A 21033-nucleotide genomic window follows, 5' to 3' on the forward strand; every position below is an offset into this window, starting at 1 on the left:
ACACAAACTCATTGTTCGCCTGGCAATTCGACAGACCACAGGCTTTCTCTCTCTCCCTTATAAAAAGAAAAAGAGAACTGAAGTCTGAGTGTAACTCCAGGTCAGGGTCTTCATCAGAACCCCATCCACCCTGAAAAGAAAAAGAGGGAGATCAAAGGAAGAAATAAAGCTGTTTCTGCAGATGAGCTCAAAGGAGTTGCTGTTGAGCGCCATTGTAACTCCACCCCAAATATTCCTTTTCAGCTTTAAATCTTTTTCAGGCAGCAGTCTTTCTCTGAGACCATTATCTGGAATTCCCCCAACTATTCTATCTCTAACTTGTGAGTTTCTCATATCTCCAAATTCACAGGACCTATTCAGTGTGTGAAGCTCAGCTAAGTGTTGGTTGAAGCTTACACTTTATTCTATTCACAGGAGGAGAAAAATATATCTGTCAAATGTGACACACAAAAAATGCTGGAGGAATTCAGTAGATCAGGCAGCATCTATGGAGAAGAGTGTTTACTCATTCAATAGATGCTGCCTGACCTGCTAAGTTGCTTCAGCATTTTGTGTGTGTTGCTTTGGATTTCAAGCATCTCGTGCTTGTGATCTCTCAGATGTGATGTTTTTACTTGGGACAAAATACTCCTCAAATTTTGTCATCAGTGTACCCAACATAAAAGCTGTGTCATCAATTTGAAAATTGGTATAGATGTCCAAATTATCTTTGCCAATTACATGCAGAAAGATCGACGCTTTATATTTTCCACTGGTCCCTCCTGCTCTGCTAGCAGATAAATATATATTAGATCACTGTTGAAGTGTTTCCAGTTATCAGTTAGATTGCCAGTAAACTGAACAGGTGCAGGAGGACTTAGCTTATCCACAATGGGAAATCTCAGCTTCTCACCCAAATTTCACTTGGTGAATCCGGTGACTGCTGAACTTTGGGAACACCTTGCTCTCTCGCCTCACTAGCCAGTTTCTCTCCATCATAACTAGCATCTTTCGTACTTGTGCAGTTTCTTTCTCAGTCACACACTGCCTTCATTTGTTCTCCAGGTTCAGACCTCATGCTGTCTGCTTACCCCATGTTATGTCTGTTCTTAATAAAGACAAACTTGGCGTAGATTTACATTAGAACATTGTATCACTGAACTGCAGCTCAACCCTGTGTGCACACAACCAGGTCTCCATCATAACTTCTGGTTCTGGATGAACCCCTTGCATTGCTCACTAGGGACTGAAGTTCTTTATTACACACACAGTAGATAAGTCAGCTGGACCATATGGTCTACACCTCAAGGTTTTGAAAGAGGTAGCTGAAGAAATTATTAGTAATGATCTTTCAAGAATTGCTAGATTCTGTAATGTTTCTGGAGGATTGGAAAATTGCAAATGTCACTCTGCTCTTTAAGAAGGGAGAGAGACAGAAGAAATGAAATTATAGGCTAGTTCACCTGACTTCAGAGATTGGGAAGATGTTGGAGTCCATTGTTAAGGATGAGGTTTTGGGGTATTTGGAGGCACGTGAAAATATAAGCCAAAATCAGCATGGTTTTCTTAAGGGAAAAATATTGCCTGACAGAGCTGTTAGAATTCTTCGAGGAAATAACAGGCAGAATAGATTAAGGATGTTTTGAAGAAAGGTTGCAACCTGAAACGTTGACTGTTTGTTCATTTCCATGGATGCTGCTGGCCTACTGAGTTCCTCCAGCATTTTGTGTATGTTGCATTAGTGGATGTTGTCTACTGAGATTTTCAGAAGGCCGTTGACGAGGCACTGCACATAAGGATGCTTCAAAAGATAAGAGCCCATCATATTACAGGAAAGAGAGCAGCATAGAAGATTAGTTGACTGGCAAGGGGCACAGTGTGGGAATAAATAGGGCCTTTTCTGGTTGGCTGCCGGTGACTAGTGGTGTTCTGCAGTGATCGATATTGGGACCACTTCTTTACATATTATATGTCAATTATTTGAATGATGGAATTGATGGATTTGTGGCCAAGCTTGCGGATGATAGCAAGATAGCTGGAGGGGCAGGCAGTGTTAAGGAAGCAGGGAGTCTGCAGGATGACTTAGACAGGTTGGGAGAATAGGCAAAGAATGGGAGATAGAATATAGTGTAGGGATGTGTATGGTCATGCACTTTGGTAGAAGGAATAAAGGTGTAGACTATTTTTTAAACAGGGAGAGGATTCAAAAATCAGAGGTGCAAAGGGACTTGGGAGTCCTCGTGCAGGATTCCCTAAAGGACAACTTGCAGATTGAATCAGTGGTAAGGAAGGAAAATGCAATGTTAGCATTCATTTCAAGAGGACTAGAATGTAACAGCAAAGATGTGATGCCAAGACATTATAAGGCATTGGTCAGATTGCACACAGTATTGTGAGCAGTTTAGATAGATAGATAGATACTTTATTCATCCCCATGGGGAAATTCAACTTTTTTCCAATGTCCCATACACTTGTTGTAGCAAAACTAATTACATGCAATACTTAACTCAGTAAAAAAAATATGATATGCATCTAAATCACTATCTCAAAAAGCTTTAATAATAGCTTTTAAAAAGTTCTTAAGTCCTGGCGGTAGAATTGTAAAGCCTAATGGCATTGGGGAGTATTGACCTCTTCATCCTGTCTGAGGAGCATTGCATCGACAGTAACCTGTCGCTGAAACTGCTTCTCTGTCTCTGGATGGTGCTATGTAGAGGATGTTCAGAGTTTTCCATAATTGACCGTAGCCTACTCAGCGCCCTTCGCTCAGCTACCGATGTTAAACTCTCCAGTACTTTGCCCACGACAGAGCCCGCCTTCCTTACCAGCTTATTAAGACATGAGGCGTCCCTCTTCTTAATGCTTCCTCCCCAACACGCCACCACAAAGAAGAGGGCGCTCTCCACAACTGACCTATAGAACATCTTCAGCATCTCACTACAGACATTGAATGACGCCAACGTTCTAAGGAAGTACAGTCGACTCTGTGCCTTCCTGCACAAGGCATCTGTGTTGGCAGTCCAGTCTAGCTTCTCATCTAACTGTACTCCCAGATACTTGTAGGTCTTAACCTGCTCCACACATTCTCCATTAATGATTAATGATAATTATTAATCATTAATAATAAGGAGATTAGGGCTCCTTATCTAAGAAAAGGTTGTAGGCTTTGAAGATCCAGGAATGAAAGGATTAACATAAGAGGAACGTTTGATGGCTCTGGGCCTGTTCTCGATGGAGTTATCAGAATGAGTGGGAATCTCATTGAAACCCAGTGAATATTGAAAGGTTTAGATAGAGTGGATGTGGAGAGGATGTTTCCTATAGTGGGTGAACCTAGGGCACAGCTTCAGAATAGAGAGACGCCCATTTAAAACAGAGATGAGGAGAGATTTCTTCAGCCAGAGAGTGGTGAATTTGTGGAATTTATTGCCACGGACAGCTGTGAAGGCCAAGTCCAGCAGTGTATTTAAAGCGGAGGTTAACGGGTTTTTGATTAGACAGGTCATCAAAAGTTAGGGGGAGAAAGCAGGAGAATGGGGTTGAGAGGGATAATAAATCAGCCATGATGGAACAGACTTGATGGGTCAAATAGTCTAATCCTGCTCCTATGTCTTGTGTTATTATAGATTCTCACAATAATCCTTCATTCATTATTTTGTGAACAATCAATTAATACCCTGAGATTTATTCTTTCAATTAAGTCAAAATCAAGCTTTTTTTCCCCGCGTTCTCAGAGAACTTCAAGGACCATTTGCATGTGGCAACCTCTAAATATTTCTTCACACTGAAAACATTGTCCATTCTTATCAAGGAATAGTTGTTGCATGCTAGGGTTCTGAAAGACGTAGCTTTAGAGATTGTGGTGGCACTTCAGGAACTGCTTCCTAGGGTTCTGAAAGAGGTAGCGTTTGAGATTGTGGTGGCTTTAGAAATGATCTTTCAAAAGTCTTTAGACTCTGGCATGGTGCCAGAGGACTGCAAAATAGCAAATGTCATTCCACTCTTTAAGAAAGGAGGAAGGCAGCAGAAAGGAAATTATAGACCAGTTAGCCTGACCTTAGTGGTTGGGAAGATGTTAGAGTCAATTGTTAAGGATGAGGTGATGGAGTACTTGGTGACACAGGACAAGATAGTACAAAGTCAGCATGGTTTCCTTCAGGGAAAGTCCTGCCTCAAAAACCTGTAGGAATTCCTTGAGAAGATTACAAGTAGGGAGGATAGATAAAAGGGACGTAGTAGATGTTGTATATTTGGACTTTCAGAAGGCCTTTGACAAGATGCCACACATGAGGCTGCTTACCAAGTTAAGAGCCCATGGTTTTTCAGGAAAGTTACTAACATGATTAGAACATTGGCTGATTGGTAGGAGGCAGTCAGTGGGAATAAAGGATCCTTTTCAGGTTGGCTGCCAGTGACTAGTGATATTCAGCAGGGGTCGGTCTTGGGACCACTTCTTTCTATGCTGTATATAAATGATTTAGATGATGGAATAGATGGCTTTGTTGCCAAGTTTGTAGATGACACAAAGATTGGTGGAGGGCAGGTAATGCTGAGGAAACAGGTAGGATTCAGAAGAACTTAGACAGATCAGGAGAATGGGCATGAAAGTGGCAAATGAAATACAATGTTGGAAAATGCATGGTCATGCACTTGGTAGTAGAAATAAATGTGCAGACTATTTTCTAATGGGGAGAAAACCCAAAAATCTGAAATTCAAAGGGACTTGGGAGTCTTTAGAACACCCTAATTTTAACTTGCCGGTTGAGTCAGTGGTGAGGAAGGCAAATGGCATGTTAGCATTTATTTCAAGAGGGCTAGAATAGAAGAGCAAGGATGTGATGCTGAGGCTTTATAAGGCACGAGTGAGGCCTCACCTTGAGTATTGTGAACGCTTTCGGGCCTGTCATCTTAGAATAGATGGGTTGGCATTGAGGAGGGTCCAGAGGAAGTTCACAAGGATGATTCCAGGAATGAAAGGATTATCATATCAGGAAAGTTTGATGGTTCTGGGTCTGTACTGGCTGGAATTCAGAAGGATGAGTTGGGATTGAACACTTTTGAATGTTGAAAGGCCTAGACAGAATAGATGTGGAAAGGATGTTTCCCATGGTGGAAGAACTTAGGACAAGAAGACACAGCATCAGGATAGAGGGGTGCCCTTTCAAAACAGAGATGCAGAGAAATTTCTTTAGCCAAAGTGTGGTGAATTTGTGGAATTTGTTGCCATATGCAGCTGTGGAGGCCAGTTCATTGGGTGTATTTAAGGCAGAGATTGATAGGTTCTTGATTGGACATGGCATCAAAGATACGGGAGAAGGTCAGGAACTGAGGTTGAGGAGGAGAAAAAAAAAAGGATCAGCCATGATGGCCTAATTCTGCTTCTATGTCTTATGATCTCTTATGGTCTTATGGTCTTTTTAACTCTTTGGTTGTCACACCAATAGACAATAGACAATAGGTGCAAAAGTAGACCATTCGGCCCTTTGAGCCTGCACTGCCATTCTGAGATCATGGCTGATCATCTACTATCAATACCCGGTTCCTGCCTTGTCCCCATATCCCTTGATTCCCCTATCCATAAGATACCTATTTAGCTCCTTCTTGAAAGCATCCAGAGAATTGCACTCCACTGCCTTCTGAGGCAGTGCATTCCACACTCCCACAACTCTCTGGGAGAAGAAGTTTTTCCTCAACTCTGTCCTAAATGACCTACCCCCTATTCTTAAAACATGCCCTCTGGTACTGGACTCTCCCAGCATCTGGAACATATTTCCTGCCTCTATCTTGTCCAATCCCTTAATAATCTTATATGTTGCAATCAGATTCCCTCTCAATCTCCTTAATTCCAGCGTGTACAAGCCCAGTCTCTCTAACCTCTCTGTGTAAGACAGTCCGAACATCCCAGGAATTAACCTTGTGAATCTAAGCTGCACTTCCTCTACAGCCAGGATGTCCTTCCTTAACCCTGGAGACCAAAACTGTACACAATACTCCAGGTGTGGTCTTACCAGGACCCTGTACAAATGCAAAAGGATTTCCTTGCTCTTGTACTCAATTCCCTTTGTAATAAAGGCCAACATTCCATTAGCCTTCTTCACTGCCTGCTGCACTTGCTCATTCACCTTCAGTGACTGATGAACAAGGACTCCTAGATCTCTTTGTATTTCTCTCTTACCCAACTCTACACCGTTCAGATAATAATCTGCCTTCCTGTTCTTACTCCCAAAGTGGATAACGTCACACTTATTCACATTAAACGTCATCTGCCAAGTATCTGCCCACTCACCCAGCCTATCCAAGTCACCCTGAATTCTCCTAACATCCTCATCACATGTCACACTGCCACCCAGCTTAGTACTATCAGCAAACTTGCTGATGTTATTCTCAATGCCTTCATCTAAATCGTTGATGTAAATCGTAAACAGCTGTGGTCCCAATACCGAGCCCTGTGGCACCCCACTAGTCACCACCTGCCATTCTGAGAAACACCCATTCACCACTACCCTTTGCTTTCTATCTGCCAACCAGTTTTCCATCCATGTCAATATCTTCCCCCCAATGCCATGAGCTCTGATTTTACCCACCAATCTCCTATGTGGGACCTTATCAAATGCCTTCTGAAAATCGAGGTACACTACATCCACTGGATCTCCCTTGTCTAACTTCCTGGTTACATCCTCGAAAAACTCCAATAGATTAGTCAAGCATGATTTGCCCTTGGTAAATCCATGCTGGCTCGGCCCAATCCTTTCACTGCTATCTAGATATGCCACTATTTCATCTTTAATAATGGACTCTAGCATCTTCCCCACTACTGATGTTAGGCTGACAGGATGATAGTTCTCTGTTTTCTCCCTCTCTCCTTTCTTAAAAAATGGGATAACATTAGCCATTCTCCAATCCTCAGGAACTGATCCTGAATCTAAGGAACATTGGAAAATGACTACCAATGCATCCGCAATTTCCAGAGCCACTTCCTTTAGTACCCTAGGATGCAGACCATCTAGACCTGGGGATTTGTTAGCCTTCAGTCCCATCAGTCTACTCATCACCGTTTCCTTCCTAATGTCAATCTGTTTCATTTCCTCTGTTACCCTATGTCCTTGGCCCATCCATACATCTGGGAGATTGCTTGCATCTTCCCTAGTGAAGACAGATCTAAAGTACTTATTAAATTCTTCTGCCATTTCTCTGTTTCCCATAACAATTTCACCCAATTCATTCTTCAAGGACCCAACATTGTTCTTAACTATCTTCTTTCTCTTCACATACCTAAAAAAGCTTTTGCTATCCTCCTTTATATTCCTGGCTAGCTTGCATTTGTACCTCATTTTTTCTCCCCATATTGCCTTTTTAGTTAAGTTCTGTTGTTCCTTTAAAATTTCCCAATCATCTGTCCTCCCACTCACCTTAGCTCTGTCATACTTCTTTTTTTAATGCTATGCAATCTCTGACTTCCTTTTTCAACCACTGTGGCCCCCTTCCCCCCTTTGAATCCATCCTTCTCCGGGGGATGCACTGATTTTGCACCTTGTGCATTATTCCCAAGAATACCTGCCATTGCTGTTCCACTGTCTTTTCTGCTAGGATATCCGTCCATTTAACTTTGGCCAGCTCCTCCCTCATGGCTCCATAGTCTCCTTTGTTCAACTGCAACACTGACACCTCCGATCTGCCCTTATCCTTCTCAAATTGCAGATAAAACCTTATCATATTATGGTCACTACCTCCTAATGGCTCCTTTACTTCAAGATCGCTTATCAAAGCGAGGACACCAGGGAGGATGCAGTAAGGACAAGCAAGGTCTATGAGTGGCTTAGCTTTATTGTAAACTGCTTTGGCAGCAAATACCTGCAGCCAATCTCCCACCTCCCATTGCTGATGAAACAGAGGATAAGGTCTGGAGTATCAGAGACTACCTTAATGAAACAATGATCAGCAAGCCATGCAAAGTGGCATATGCTAGCAGTCCTGGGTTTGACTCAATGTCTGTGATGTTTGTAGGGATTTCAATCCTGCAACAATGAATTCTTGGCAAAATATTTTGTGCATAACTTGGAAGAAAATTTGTAGGTAGTAGTGTTCCCGTGCATGCACTGCCATGGCCTTCTTAGTTGTAAATGTCATTTTGGATTTGCATGGCACTGTCCAGTAGCCTGGGTGAGTAACTGGCGTGCATTTTGTACGTGTGCCCACCTGTAATGGAGGGAAAGAATGTTTCAGGTGGTAGAGGAAGTGCCAATTAAGTGGGCTGCATTGTCCCAGATGGTGAAAGGATTCTTGACAGTTTTTGGAACCACACTGATTCAGATAACTGAGGAGTATTCCATTACACTCCTAACCTATGACTTACAGATGGTGGAAAGGCACTAGTGTGCCAGTAGAACATAGAAATTTACAGCACACTGCAATCCCTTCGGCCCACAATGCTGTGCCGACCAGGTAACCTGCTCTAGAGACTGCCTAGAATTTCCCTACCGCATAGCCGACTGTTTCTCTAAGTTCCACGTACCTACCTAAGAGGCATACCTATTGTATTCGCCTCTATCACCTTCACTGGCAGTACATTCCACACACCCACCACTTTCTGTGTGAAAAACTTACCCGACCTCCCCTTGGTACCTATTTCCTAGCACCTTAAAACTATGCCCCCTTGTGTAAGCCATTTCAGCCCTGGGAAAAAGCCTCTGGCTATCCACACGATCAATGCCCCTCATCATCTTGTACACCTCTATCCAAGGAGAAAAGGCCAAGTTCACTCAACCTATTCTCATAAGGTACACCCTCCAGGGAACACCTTTGTAATCCAGGGAACACCTTTGTAAATCTCCTCTGCACTCTCCCTATAGTATCCACATCCTTCCTGTAGTGAGGTGACCTGAACTGAACACAGTACTCCAAGTGGGGTCCGACCAAGGTCTTTTATAGCTGTAACATTACCTTTTGGTTTATTACCAACACGCCATACACCTTCTTAACAACACTGTCAACCTGGGCAGCAGCTTTGAGGATCCTATCAACACGAACCCAAGATCTCACAGAGCCTCCACACTGCCAAGAGTCTTACCATTTGGATTATATTCTGAAGAATCACTTGTTAGAATACCCAGACTTCTGACTGGTCCTGTTGCAAATTTGTGACCCAAAATTGTGACTCTGCCTCCACAAATGCTGCATAACCCCTGAGTCCCTCCAACAGTTTGTTTTATTTTTGCCCCAGACTAGTTTGCTCTTGTAGCCATGTAGCTGTCCCAGAGTTTCTGTAGAATAATTGTGTAAGACTCAGTAATGCAATTGTCCTTGAAGGGTAGGTGGTTAGACTCTTCCTTGTAGACTATTCTGTGGAAGGAATGTCATTTGCCACTCATCGTCTGTGTTGCGTAGTTCTTGCCATATGCATAGTTTCATTTGCTGAAGAGTTGTCAACAAAATTGAATATTGTGGAATCAGGTACAAAAAGAGAGGGGGGAAAGCTGGATTATAGAAAAAAAATGAAAGAAAATTAATATATAAAATATATTCAATTAAAAATCTTCTGAAACAATTTGCAACCTGAAGGAACAAAATTCCACACTCATAATTGTTCACTTCCTAGGCTAATGGCATTAACAATTATCATGTCACATAATTAATCCTTTTTATCACTTGACTTTATCTTTGTGGCAAGCTTAATGGACACTTAATGTGCAAATGCAGCACCTCCATAAAAATCATCATAGGTGAAGGGTGAGATAGCAATTCCCCTACACTAATGGTGGTGCAGTACAAATAGACCACAAATTGTTATGATTTACAATTCACACAATGTCTCTTCAAGTACCTGCTTTGTGCAAAAATTGTCTGTTATTCAGGCAACATTATCTTCTTCTGCAAAATCTGTCTCATTACTTTTAGTAGCTTACAAAATGAAGGAGACCAGAAGAACAGTGTAACATATATGTTTTTGAACTGACATTAATCCTTTTGATGTATATATCAGAGCTGTCATGGTGCCAGTAAATTTCTATATAAAACCTTTGCAACACCGAGCTTACAATACTCCAATCAGCTCTCACTGAAGTAAATACAGTCATGTTGATAGCAGACGCTGATTCTAACTGACTGATTTAGCTCCTTGTCACGGACAAGCCGAGCTTGCCTCGAGATTTTGATTGCTTTGAAAAGCAGGAAATTGGATAATGTGTTGCACGTTTAGCGCAGGGTACCTGCTGTCTGTCCTTGGTTGTGATAGCCCTCTGACACCATTCATCTGTTTTCAACACCCATTATTCCTAAATCAAAATTTCTGATGCTACAGAATAAAATGAAATTTCTCTTGTTGGTCGAAATTATTCAAAAGCATAGAACTGAAAATGAGGATGGACAAGACTTTAATGGCATGTCAGCAATTGTTCCTCGGCAATTTTGTAATAGATAACAAAATAGGGACAACACAGAGCCACGGTAAATCATACGTCATCTATGACTGACAAATAGAAAACGCTGAATACACTCTGCAGATCAGGCAGAGATGTGGAAAGAGAAGTAGAGTTTATGTTTCAGGTTAACAATCTCTCACTAGGATTGGGAAACAGAGAAAAAAAACAAGTTAGTTTTAAATTGCAGAGAAGGTGGAGAAGAGATGGATAGAACACAAGGAGTACCTCCAAGAGTGGGCAAGAACTGCTGTAATGACAAGCTGCTGATAAAACCCATCTGTTTGATAGTTTAATGGGGGCATTTAGAGATAGAGGAAAGAAACGAAAATATAAAAGCTGCAATTTGCAGGTCAGATCTGTCGGAAATGCCCAGCAGGTCAAGCTAGCAGGCGGTGGAGTAAAAAAAACTGTTTTCACATTACAGCAAAACTGACCAGTTCTGATACAAAGAAAGCAGCTTACCTCCAATTGTTGAACCTGATACTAAATCCTGAAGACTGCAGCACACCCTCTAGGAAGATGAAATCCTCCTATATGTTATTATTCCTCCTTTGCAGTTTGAAAAGACATTGAAAGGTTGTAAATGTAACTCCACTATTTAAGATAGGTGGCTGATTGAAAGTGGAGAGCTATGGACCTGTAAGCCTAATATTAACAGGGAAAATGCTGGAACCTATTATAAAGGACTGGTAAAAGGGAACTTGGTAAATAATAATTAGATAGGACAGAATTAACAGGGGTTTATGAAATGGGAAAAAATTTTCTCCTGCAGAAGGTGGTGAATTTTTAGAATACATCACCCAAGAGACTGTGTTTAATACATCTCAGTCAGAGATGATAAATGTTTAGTTATTAAGATAATTGAAGGATATGGGTACAGTACAGGAAAGTGACACTGAGCTAAATGCAAAGCCTCATTCCTGTTGGTTTCTTAGTGTGTTGAATAGGATTTATATGAAAGCTTAGCAGGATTTTGGGTTGCTAAATAACTAACATAAGGAATCCAATTGAAAACCAACTCTCCACTTACAAGATACAATCTCTGTCAATACTATTTTCCACAATAATAAGGGAGGTTCGGAACAAAGAATCTCTAGAGATGACAGCCATTTAAGACCATAAGATATAGGAGCAGAATTAGGCCATTCAGCCCATCGAGTCTGCTCTGCCATTTCATCATTGCTGATTCCAATCCCTCTCAGCTCTTCTCGCCATATCCTTTCAAGCCCTGACCAATCAGGAAATGATCAACTTCTGCCTTAAATATATGCACAGACTTGGCAGAGCATTCCACAGATTTACTACTCTCTGGCTAAAAAAATTCCTCCTTACCTCTGTTCTAAAGGGTAGCCCTTCAATTTTAAGGCTGTGCCCTGTAGTTCTGGATACCCCCACCATAGAAAACATTGTCTCCACATCCACCCTATCTAGTCCTTTCAACATTTGGTGGGTTTCAGTGAGATCCCTCCCCCCCCCCATTCTTCTAAATTCCAGTGAGTACAGGCCCAAAGCTGTCAAATGCTCCTCATATGTTAACCCCTTCATTCCCGGAATCATTCCAGTGAAACTGCTCTAGACTCTCTCCAATGACAACACATCCTTTCTGAGATATGGGCCCCAAACCTGTTGGCAATACTCCAAGTGCAGTCTGACTAGTTTCTTATACAGGCTCAGCATTATCTCCTTGCTTTTATATTCTATACCTCTTGAAATAAATGCCTACATTGCCTTTGCCTTCTCTACCACAGACTCAACCTGGAAAATTACTTTCTGGGAGTCTTGCATGAGGACTCCCAAGTCCCTCTGCACCTCTGACAAATGAACCTTTTCGGCATTTCGATAATAGTTCGCACTATTGTTCCTTTTACCAAAATGCATTATCATACATTTCCCAACACTGTATTCCATCTGCCAACTCTTTGCTCATTTTTCCAATTTGTCTAAGTCTTGCTGCAATCGCATTGCTTGCTCAGCACTACCTACCCCTCCACCTATCCTCGTATCATCCGCTAACTTTGCCACAAAGCCATCAGTTCCATTATCAGCAACCAACTAGAAAAGGCCCCTTTTATTCACAGCTCGGTTCACAAGACCCTGCAGCGGATAGTGAGGTCAGTTGAGAAGATCATCGGGGTCTCTCTTCCCACCATCACGGACATTTACACTACACGCTGCATCCACAAAGGAAACAGCATTATGAAGGACCCCATGTACCCTCATACAATCTCTTCTCCCTCCTGCCATCTGGGAAAAGGCTCCAAAGCATTCGGGCTCTCACGACCAGACTATGTAACAGTTTCTTCCCCCAAGCTATCAGACTCCTCAATACCCGAAGCCTGGACTGACACCTTGCCCTATTGTCCTGTTTATTATTTATTGTAATGCCTGCACTGTTTTTGTGTACTTTATGCAGTCCTGTGTAGGTCTGTAGTCTATTGTAGCTTTCTCTGTGTTTTTTTTTTACGTAGTTCAGTCTAGTTTTTGCACTGTGTCATGTAACACCATGGTCCTGAAAAACGTTGTCTCATTTTTACTATGTACTGTACTAGCAGTTATGGTCAAAATGACAATAAAAGTGACTTGACTTGACTTTCACTGCCTCCTGCCTGTCAGCCATTCTGCTATACATGCTAGTATCTTTCCTGTAATGCTATAGGATTTTATCTTGTTAAGCAGCTTCATATGTGGTATCTTATCAAACGCCTTCTGAAAATCCAAGTAAATAGTATCCACTGCTTCTTTTTTGTCCACCCTGCTTGTTACTTCCTTGAAGAATTCTAACAGATTTGTGAGGCAAGATGTCCCTTTACAGAAACCATGCTGACTTTGACCTATTTTATCATTAGTCTCCAAGTACCTGGAAACCTCATCCTTAATAATTGACTCCAACACTTCCCAACCACTGAGGTTAGGCTAACAGGCCTATAATTTTCTTTCTTTCACCTTCCTCCCTTCTTAAAGAGTGGAGTGACATTTACAATCTTCCAGTCCTCTGGGACCATGCCAGAATCAGGTGATTCTTGAAAGATCATGACCAGTGCATCTGTTATCTCTTCAGCAGCCTCTCTCAGGATCATTTTCCAGTGGTCCAATAACAACTCTCACCTCCCTTTTACTCTTTATATAACTGTAAAGTTTTTTTGGTATTCTGCCTATATTATTGGCTAGTCTACCCTCATGTTTCATCTTTTCCCCACTTATAGCTTTTTTAGTTGCCTTTTGGTGGATTTTAAAAGCTTCCTAATCATCCAACTTCCCACTCACTTTTGCTACCTTATATGCCCTTTCTTTGGCTTTTATGCAGTCCTTAACTTCTCTTGTCAGCCATGGTTGCCTACACCTGCCATTTGAAAAGTACTTCTCTGTGGGACATATCTATCCTGCGCCTTGTGAACTATTCCCAGAAACTTCAGCCATTTCTGCTCTGCCGTCATCCCCACCAGTATCGTCCTCCAATCCACCTGGGCAGCTCCTCTCTCATGCCTCTGTAATTCCCTTTATTCCATTGCGGCATTGATACCTGTGAGTTATGCTTCTCCCTCTCAAATTGCAGTGTGAATTTAATCATATTATGGTTACTGCCTCCTAAGGGTTCCTTTATGTGAAGCTCCCTAGTGTCATCTGGTTTATTACACAACCCCAAGTAGGCTCAAGCTCAGGCACAAGCTGCTCTAAACAGCCGTCTCTTAGGCATTCAACAAATTCCCTCTTTTGTGATCCGACACTAACCTGATTTTCCCAATCCCCTTGAATATGAAGTCCCCATTATATTGTGTCATTATCCTTATTACATGCCTTTTCCAGCTCCCTTTGCAAACTCAACCCCACATCTTGGCTACTATATATATATATAAGGTTTTTTTTACCCTTGCAATTTCTTAAGTCCACCCACAAAGATTCAACAGTCTCTGACCCTATGTCACCTGCTTCTAAAGATGTAATTCCATCTCTTACCAACAACGCAGCACCACTGCCTATGCCCTCCTGCCTGTCCTTTCGATACAAAGTATATCCTTTGATGTTAAGCTTCCAGCTATGGCCTTCCTTCAGCCACGACTCAGTGATGCCCACAACATCATACTGACCAATCTCTAACTGTGCCATGAGTTTGTCTACCTTATTCTGAATGCTATGCACATTTAAATTCAGCACCTTCAGTCCTGCATTCTTCACCCTGCATTTTTTGACCTCCCTGATCATTCAGCAGCATAATTAACCAGGGTGGACTGAGGCAATATAAACCAAAATTGAATACCATTGCTGATTGAATTCCATCAGCACGGGAGAATGAATTTCAGAGTGTTATCTAGTACATTTGATTTCTTCCTGATTTCTAATTGTATAAACATCCAAACATAAGCCTCTGTTCCAACTCCAATCATCTCAAAACAAATGCATTTCTGTCAAAGGGAAAACTTAAATATTAAGAATTTAAAATAGAGGTCTTCAAATTACTTCCAGTCATAACAGAAGCAGGACAAGTGCCTGGCAACAGATAACTTGCAATCCCTCAATGAGGCAGCTTGCTTCAAGCGGCACAGTAGCATAGTGATTAGCACAAAGTTTTTCAGCACAGACGACCTTGGTTCAATCTTCGCCACTGCCAGTGAAGAGGTTGTACGTTCTCCCCATGACCACATGGGTTTCCTCCGGGTGCTCCAGTTTCCTCATACTGTCCAAAGACGTACCGGTTATTTGGTCAATTGATCATTGTAAATTGTCCCATGATTAAGCTAGAGTTAAATTGCTGGGTGAAAGGGCCTATTCCGTGCTGTATCTCAATCAATCAATTAATTTTGCCAACTGTGATGTGAGTTTTCTTTATCTCAGATGTAAATTTGAGTTTTTTTTAAAAAGGCAAAAAGGACTGGTTAATTTGTGCCTTTACAGCACATCTACTTTCAGAATTTGTTATATTTAAATACCCCGCTCCCCACTCCATGTCCTCAGAGATCACTGGCATTACAGAGATGCAATTATTACCCAACAATTGCAAACCCTCACACTCCTATGGTTCAAACACTACTGTCTGCTTGCTTCCACTAAGTAGGGAGTCAGCACTTCAGGCAGAAGATCTGGAAAAACAAAATAAAATAATATACTGGAGATAAATCCAGACAGTTTCCAGGAAAGTACCTCCTTCCATGTTTCTCAATCACAACTCCATCACATACGTGTCCCCAATCCAGGTTTCCCTCATGTGAAAATCAAGATAAAGCAACTTATTCTTTTTCTATATTAACATGTTTTTCTTAAGAGGTTCGTGATTAAATAAACACTTTCCCATCGACTTGTAGGATATCTGCTTACGGAGCTGCTGGAGGCATGGGGGGAAAGAGCAACTTCTGGAGATTCCGTGGTGTGCTGGTACAAGCCACATTCTACCTGGAGAAAGATGTTATTCTGTATATACTGGTTGGACAGCAGGGAGAAGATGCCTGCCCCAGTGTAAGTAGATATTCAGTTACTTTTACAAATCATAAAGATATAAGATCACAGGATCTTTAAAAAAAAGCCCTAGATACTGGTAGTTACTTTTATCTCATTAATCTCAACTGCACAAAAAGAACTTCCCAACATATTTCTCAGAAATGTACAGCATCTTATATCTCTTCAGTCTTTTTATACTGTCTACCTCAGTGCCAACTACCCATGTTAACTTAATCACTTATTATCCTGATATTTTTATTGTTAACTAATTTGTTCTGTTTATGAGAGTGTGTCAAACTGTTTGATAAATGTGAAATAAATCCTATAATTACAATGTATATTTCATTTGGATTTCTGTTGTATAGCTAACTGCGTAATAGATCACTCCTTGCTCAATCTAATCAAATAAGTGCAATATACTGTATAATTACAAATAAAATAAGACAGTCCAAGCATTTGTTCAAAAAATGCTCAAGAAAGTACAATTCAATCCATCAAATTTATTCATTCTACAAATTATGGTCAATCTAGTCCGCTGCATCCAATTCTCCAAAGGAAGTTCCTGCATTTTCTTGCCTCAGAGTAAATCTTCAATACAATCTATGAAACTCTGATTACTGCTGTCATCTTTGTCTCGCTATCTTCCTTGGCAATTACATGATAGCAGCAAGCAGAACCTTTTCTTTCATGGGGTGTGAGCATCACTAGCAAGGACCATTATTTATGGTTTCTCCCTAGTTGCCAACTGAATCATCCGGTTTCTGGTAAAGTAATGAACCTTATGGATTTCTTGCTAAAATATAGCCCTTTCACAGTCTTCCAGACTGTTGCTACATTTTATGTCTGATTATTTACCTAACTGAATTTAAATTCTGCTGCTGGGTTTTATGTCCAGATCACTAGACCAGACCTCTGGATTGTTGGTTCAATAACAACAACAATGCTATCGTGCCTTTATTATAAACGCCCGACAGTCATAACTCTTCCATAATTCTAATGGGAGTTTCATGAAGAGCTGGCATTTAGAACAGAAGATGGGATTGAGGACCCTGGCCTAGCATGGCAACTTATGCTCGGCCCATGAGAGGTGAACTGATGACCCAGCACTCGAGTGCTCTCAATACCATCTCGGGTGACTTCAACCATGTTACCATGGCTAGAACACTGCCCAACTTCACACAGTATGTGAGCCTTACAACCAGAGGGGAGAGGACCCTGGACTTGATGTATGCTAGCGTTAAGGATACTTACAGATCCTCTTCCTTGCCCCCACTGGGAAGGTCAGATCACAACCTGGTGCATCTCAAACCCTGCTACATGCCTCTGGTGAAGAGTAAACTTGCAACCTCGAGGACAGTGAGGAAATGGTCGGGGGAGGCTTATGAGGCACTCCAGGGTTGTTTTGAGGTGACAGACTGGCAGAATCATCAGAAAACTTCTGAAGATGGCAAGACTCTGTGTTGTAGCTGAAGTCCAAGGTGTAGATGGTGAAGAGAAAGGGAGACAGGACAGTCCCCTGTGGAGCCCCAGTGCTGCTCACAGAGTGCATCACTGGTTACATCAACTTCTGTGTGGACTGCAATGTTCCAGCAAGAACTGTCCTTTGTTATTCAAGTAACAAAGGACATTAAGGCCATCCTGAACACTAAAAAGAGGGCATTTAGAGATGGAAATAGGGAGGAGCTGAGGACAATACAGAGGGACCTGAAAGCCAAGATCAGGGAGGCTAAAGACAGGTATAGGAGGAAGCTTGAGTGGATCCTCCAGCAGAACAACATGAGAGAGGTCTGGAGTGCGATGAGGACCATCACTGGGTTCCAGCAAACTAGCAACAGAGAAGCTGAAGGCAGTGTGGACAGGGCCAACGAACTTAACCTGTTCTTCAACAGATTTGACACTGTGGCCCCTGCCCATCCCCCACATGATTCATCTGGTGTTGGCCCCCAACCGACACATACTCCACTCTCCCCTCCTACCCCTCCTCACAGCCCTCCATCCTACTCTCTTGACTACACCCCTCCCCCATCTGATACCACCACAGTGGGCTTCACAGCTGAACAGGTGAGAAGACAGCTGAAATGTCTCCACCCAAGCAAGGCTGCAGGCCTGGATGGTGTCAGCCCCAGGGTGCTCAAAGCCTGTGCCCCCCAGCTAAGTGGAGTACTTCACCATGTCTTCAACCTGAGCCTGAGTCTCCAGAGGGTTCCTGTGCTGTGGAAGACGTCCTGCCTCGTTCCTGTACCGAAGACGCCGCGCCCCAGTGGCTCCAATGACTACAGACCGGTGGCATTGACCTCCCACATCATGAAGACCCTGGAGAGACTTGTTCTGGAGCAGCTCTGGCCTATGGTTAGGCCACATTTAGACCCCCTCCAGTTCGCCTACCAGCCCCTACTAGGAGTTGAGGATGCCATTGTCTACCTGCTGAACCGTGTCTACGCCCACCTGGACAAGCCGGCGAGCACTGTGAGGGTCATGTTTTTTGACTTCTCCAGTGCGTTCAACACAATCCGCCCTGCTCTACTGGGTGAGAAGCTGACAGTGATGCAGGTGGATGCTTCCCTGGTGTCATGGATTATTGATTACCTGACTGGCAGACCACAGTACGTGCGCTTGCAAAACTGTGTGTCAGACAGAGTGGTCAGCAGCACTGGGGCTCCACAGGGGACTGTCCTGTCTCCCTTTCTCTTCACCATCTACACCTCAGATGTCAACTATTGCACAGAGTCTTGCCATCTTCAGAAGTTTTCTGATGACTCTGCCATAGTTAGATGCATCAGTAAGGGAGATGAGGCGGAGTACAGGGCTACGGTGGGAAACTTTCTCACATGGTGCGAGCAGAATCATTTGCAGCTTAATGTGAAAAAATCTAAGGAGCTGGTGGTGGACCTGAGGAGGGCTAAGGCACCGGTGACCCCTGTTTCCATCCAAAGGGTCAGTGTGGACATGGTGGAGGATTACAAATACCTGGGGATACGAATTGACAATAAACTGGACTGGTCAAAGAACACTGAGGCTGTCTACAAGAAGGGTCAGAGCCGTCTCTATTTCCTGAGGAGACTGAGGTCTTTTAACATCTGCCGGACGTTGCTGAGGATGTTCTATGAGTCTGTGGTGGCCAGTGCTATCATGTTTGCTATTGTGTGCTGGGGCAGCAGGCTGAGGGTAGCAAACACCAACAGAATCAACAAACTCATTTGCAAGGCCAGGGATGTTGTGGGGGTGGAACTGGACTCTCTGACGGTGGTGTCTGAAAAGGGAATGCTGTCCAGGTTGCATGCCATCTTGGACAATGTCTCCCATCCACTCCATAATGTACTGGTTAGGCACAGGAGTACATTCAGCCAGAGACTCATTCCACCGAGATGCAACACTGAGCGTCATTCCTGCCTGTGGCCATCAAACTTTACAACTCCTCCCTCGTAGTGTCAGACACTCTGAGCCAAAAGGCTGGTCCTGAACTTATTTCCACTTAGCATAATTTACTTATTATCATTTAATTATTTCTGGTTTTATTTTGCTATATTTCTACTCTATTCTTGGTTGGTGAAACTGTAATGAAACCCAATTTCCCTTGGGATCAATAAAGTATGTCTGTCTGTCTGTCTGTCTGTCTGTCTTAGTAGTACCTGGTACAAAAGGGTTTGAAGGGAAAACCAAGTGGAATATCCCAACACAATCAGAGGTTTTGGGCTTGCTGTAAGATGAGGATCCCAGATGTGTTGTTTGCGACATTGCCTTTTAAATGTTACCCACGATAACTTTAGTGGCAGTCCCAGGCAGGTGTAACTTTACAACAAGATCTGCATGCTTCTCCTGTAAACTTTAGCAACCTTTAGCCAAGAAATTTAGTCCACATCATCTTATTTTTGACCAGGACAATTGAAATAATTGCAAATCAGTAAAATAATCAGTATTTCTATCCACACGTTGTCGACAAGATTAAACTAATGGCCTCTGAATGTGAGTACACACCAGCCCGGAAATCCCAGGGTGTGCAATATGACATCAATCAGCATATAACCCAGGATTGGCATCACGTTTGCAATGCCAAAGCAAGTATACATGCCAAGGAATTAGAGTGGCCTCAACAGGAAAGAAAATCTTAAAAGCAAGATGAAGACCTATTTGAAAGAGATTCTCATCTAAGTTGCTTATATGGAGTGTATAATGGAAATAGCCAAGGAAACTTCTCCAATAGATTATACTGTATGCCTGCAGGTGAGGCTTTTTTCTTTGGGGGGGGGAGTGTAGATGGAAAACCGTCCTCGTGTTTCTCCTGAATAACCGCCCCCGATGTCCAGCCATATGGTGTAAAAGCGGGTCGCCCTCTGCTCCTGAATCCATCAGATGCAGCTATTAGCACCAGTAACCTTTGTGAATTAATCCCGTCAGAGCTTCCACCACTGAAAGAGATTCCGCTTGAAACAATTGTATTAGATGCTTTAAACAACAAAATAGTTCACATAAAATTTAACACATGGCTAATAATTCTTAACAACTACCAGAGCAGTTACAGTTTAACATCATACTTGGTACATTACCTTATCCACAAAATCAGTCACAACAATCTCTATTTGATTGTTTGCCAAGCATCTGTATTTTATACCTATGCTTTCACAATATCTCATATCCTGTAGAGACGCGATGTCCCTTTTCTCTCCTTTCATATATCTTGTTGTCCCTTTAGAGACATCAAAGTCATTTTCCCTGACCTATTCCTTTGGCTCTTATTTCTGCCATAACAATTTTAAATTGTTTTGTCACTTTCTGACTTTACTGTGTTTGATTGGCATTACTAAATCCATACCTACTGTGTGTGACATTCTTCAAAGAGCCTTCACATCTTCAATCCGTCCTACATTGCAATGCAGTTCTCCCTTAAATCATCCAACTCAATTAGGGTCTTGCTTTAGATCCTTAAGAAATTCTGCAAACTATTTAAGTCTTGTAGAAAATGACTTATTTTCCAGAATTCATGCAGTCACATTTTACTTAATTGATTTTACCTTCCTGTAGCACCTTTTTCTGGATCTTTTGCTTCTCATTCTGTGGGTTCTTATAATCACATATTCATTGCCTCGAAACTCCTACAAAGATGTTCTCCCAGAACATTTAAAGAATCACCCAGTAAAATGCTTGTCATCAATATAAGAATAGTTCCACCGTCCTGAGACAGGTATTCATAGTGGATTAACTCTCAATC

At 42.3% G+C, this 21033-nt stretch overlaps 1 protein-coding gene across 1 annotated transcript in view; it reads left to right on the forward strand.

Annotated features, from left to right (window-relative positions):
* LOC140730332 (ALK tyrosine kinase receptor-like) overlaps positions 1-21033 on the forward strand; it is a 1251709-nt gene that overhangs the window by 1072228 nt on the left and 158448 nt on the right. The window contains exon 13 of the mRNA XM_073050601.1: positions 15695-15845. Coding sequence (XP_072906702.1) covers positions 15695-15845 — 151 coding nt within the window. The remainder of the gene's footprint in view (positions 1-15694; positions 15846-21033) is intronic.

Source organism: Hemitrygon akajei, chromosome 7, assembly GCF_048418815.1.
Source record: "Hemitrygon akajei chromosome 7, sHemAka1.3, whole genome shotgun sequence".
Classification (NCBI taxonomy): Eukaryota; Metazoa; Chordata; class Chondrichthyes; order Myliobatiformes; family Dasyatidae; genus Hemitrygon; species Hemitrygon akajei.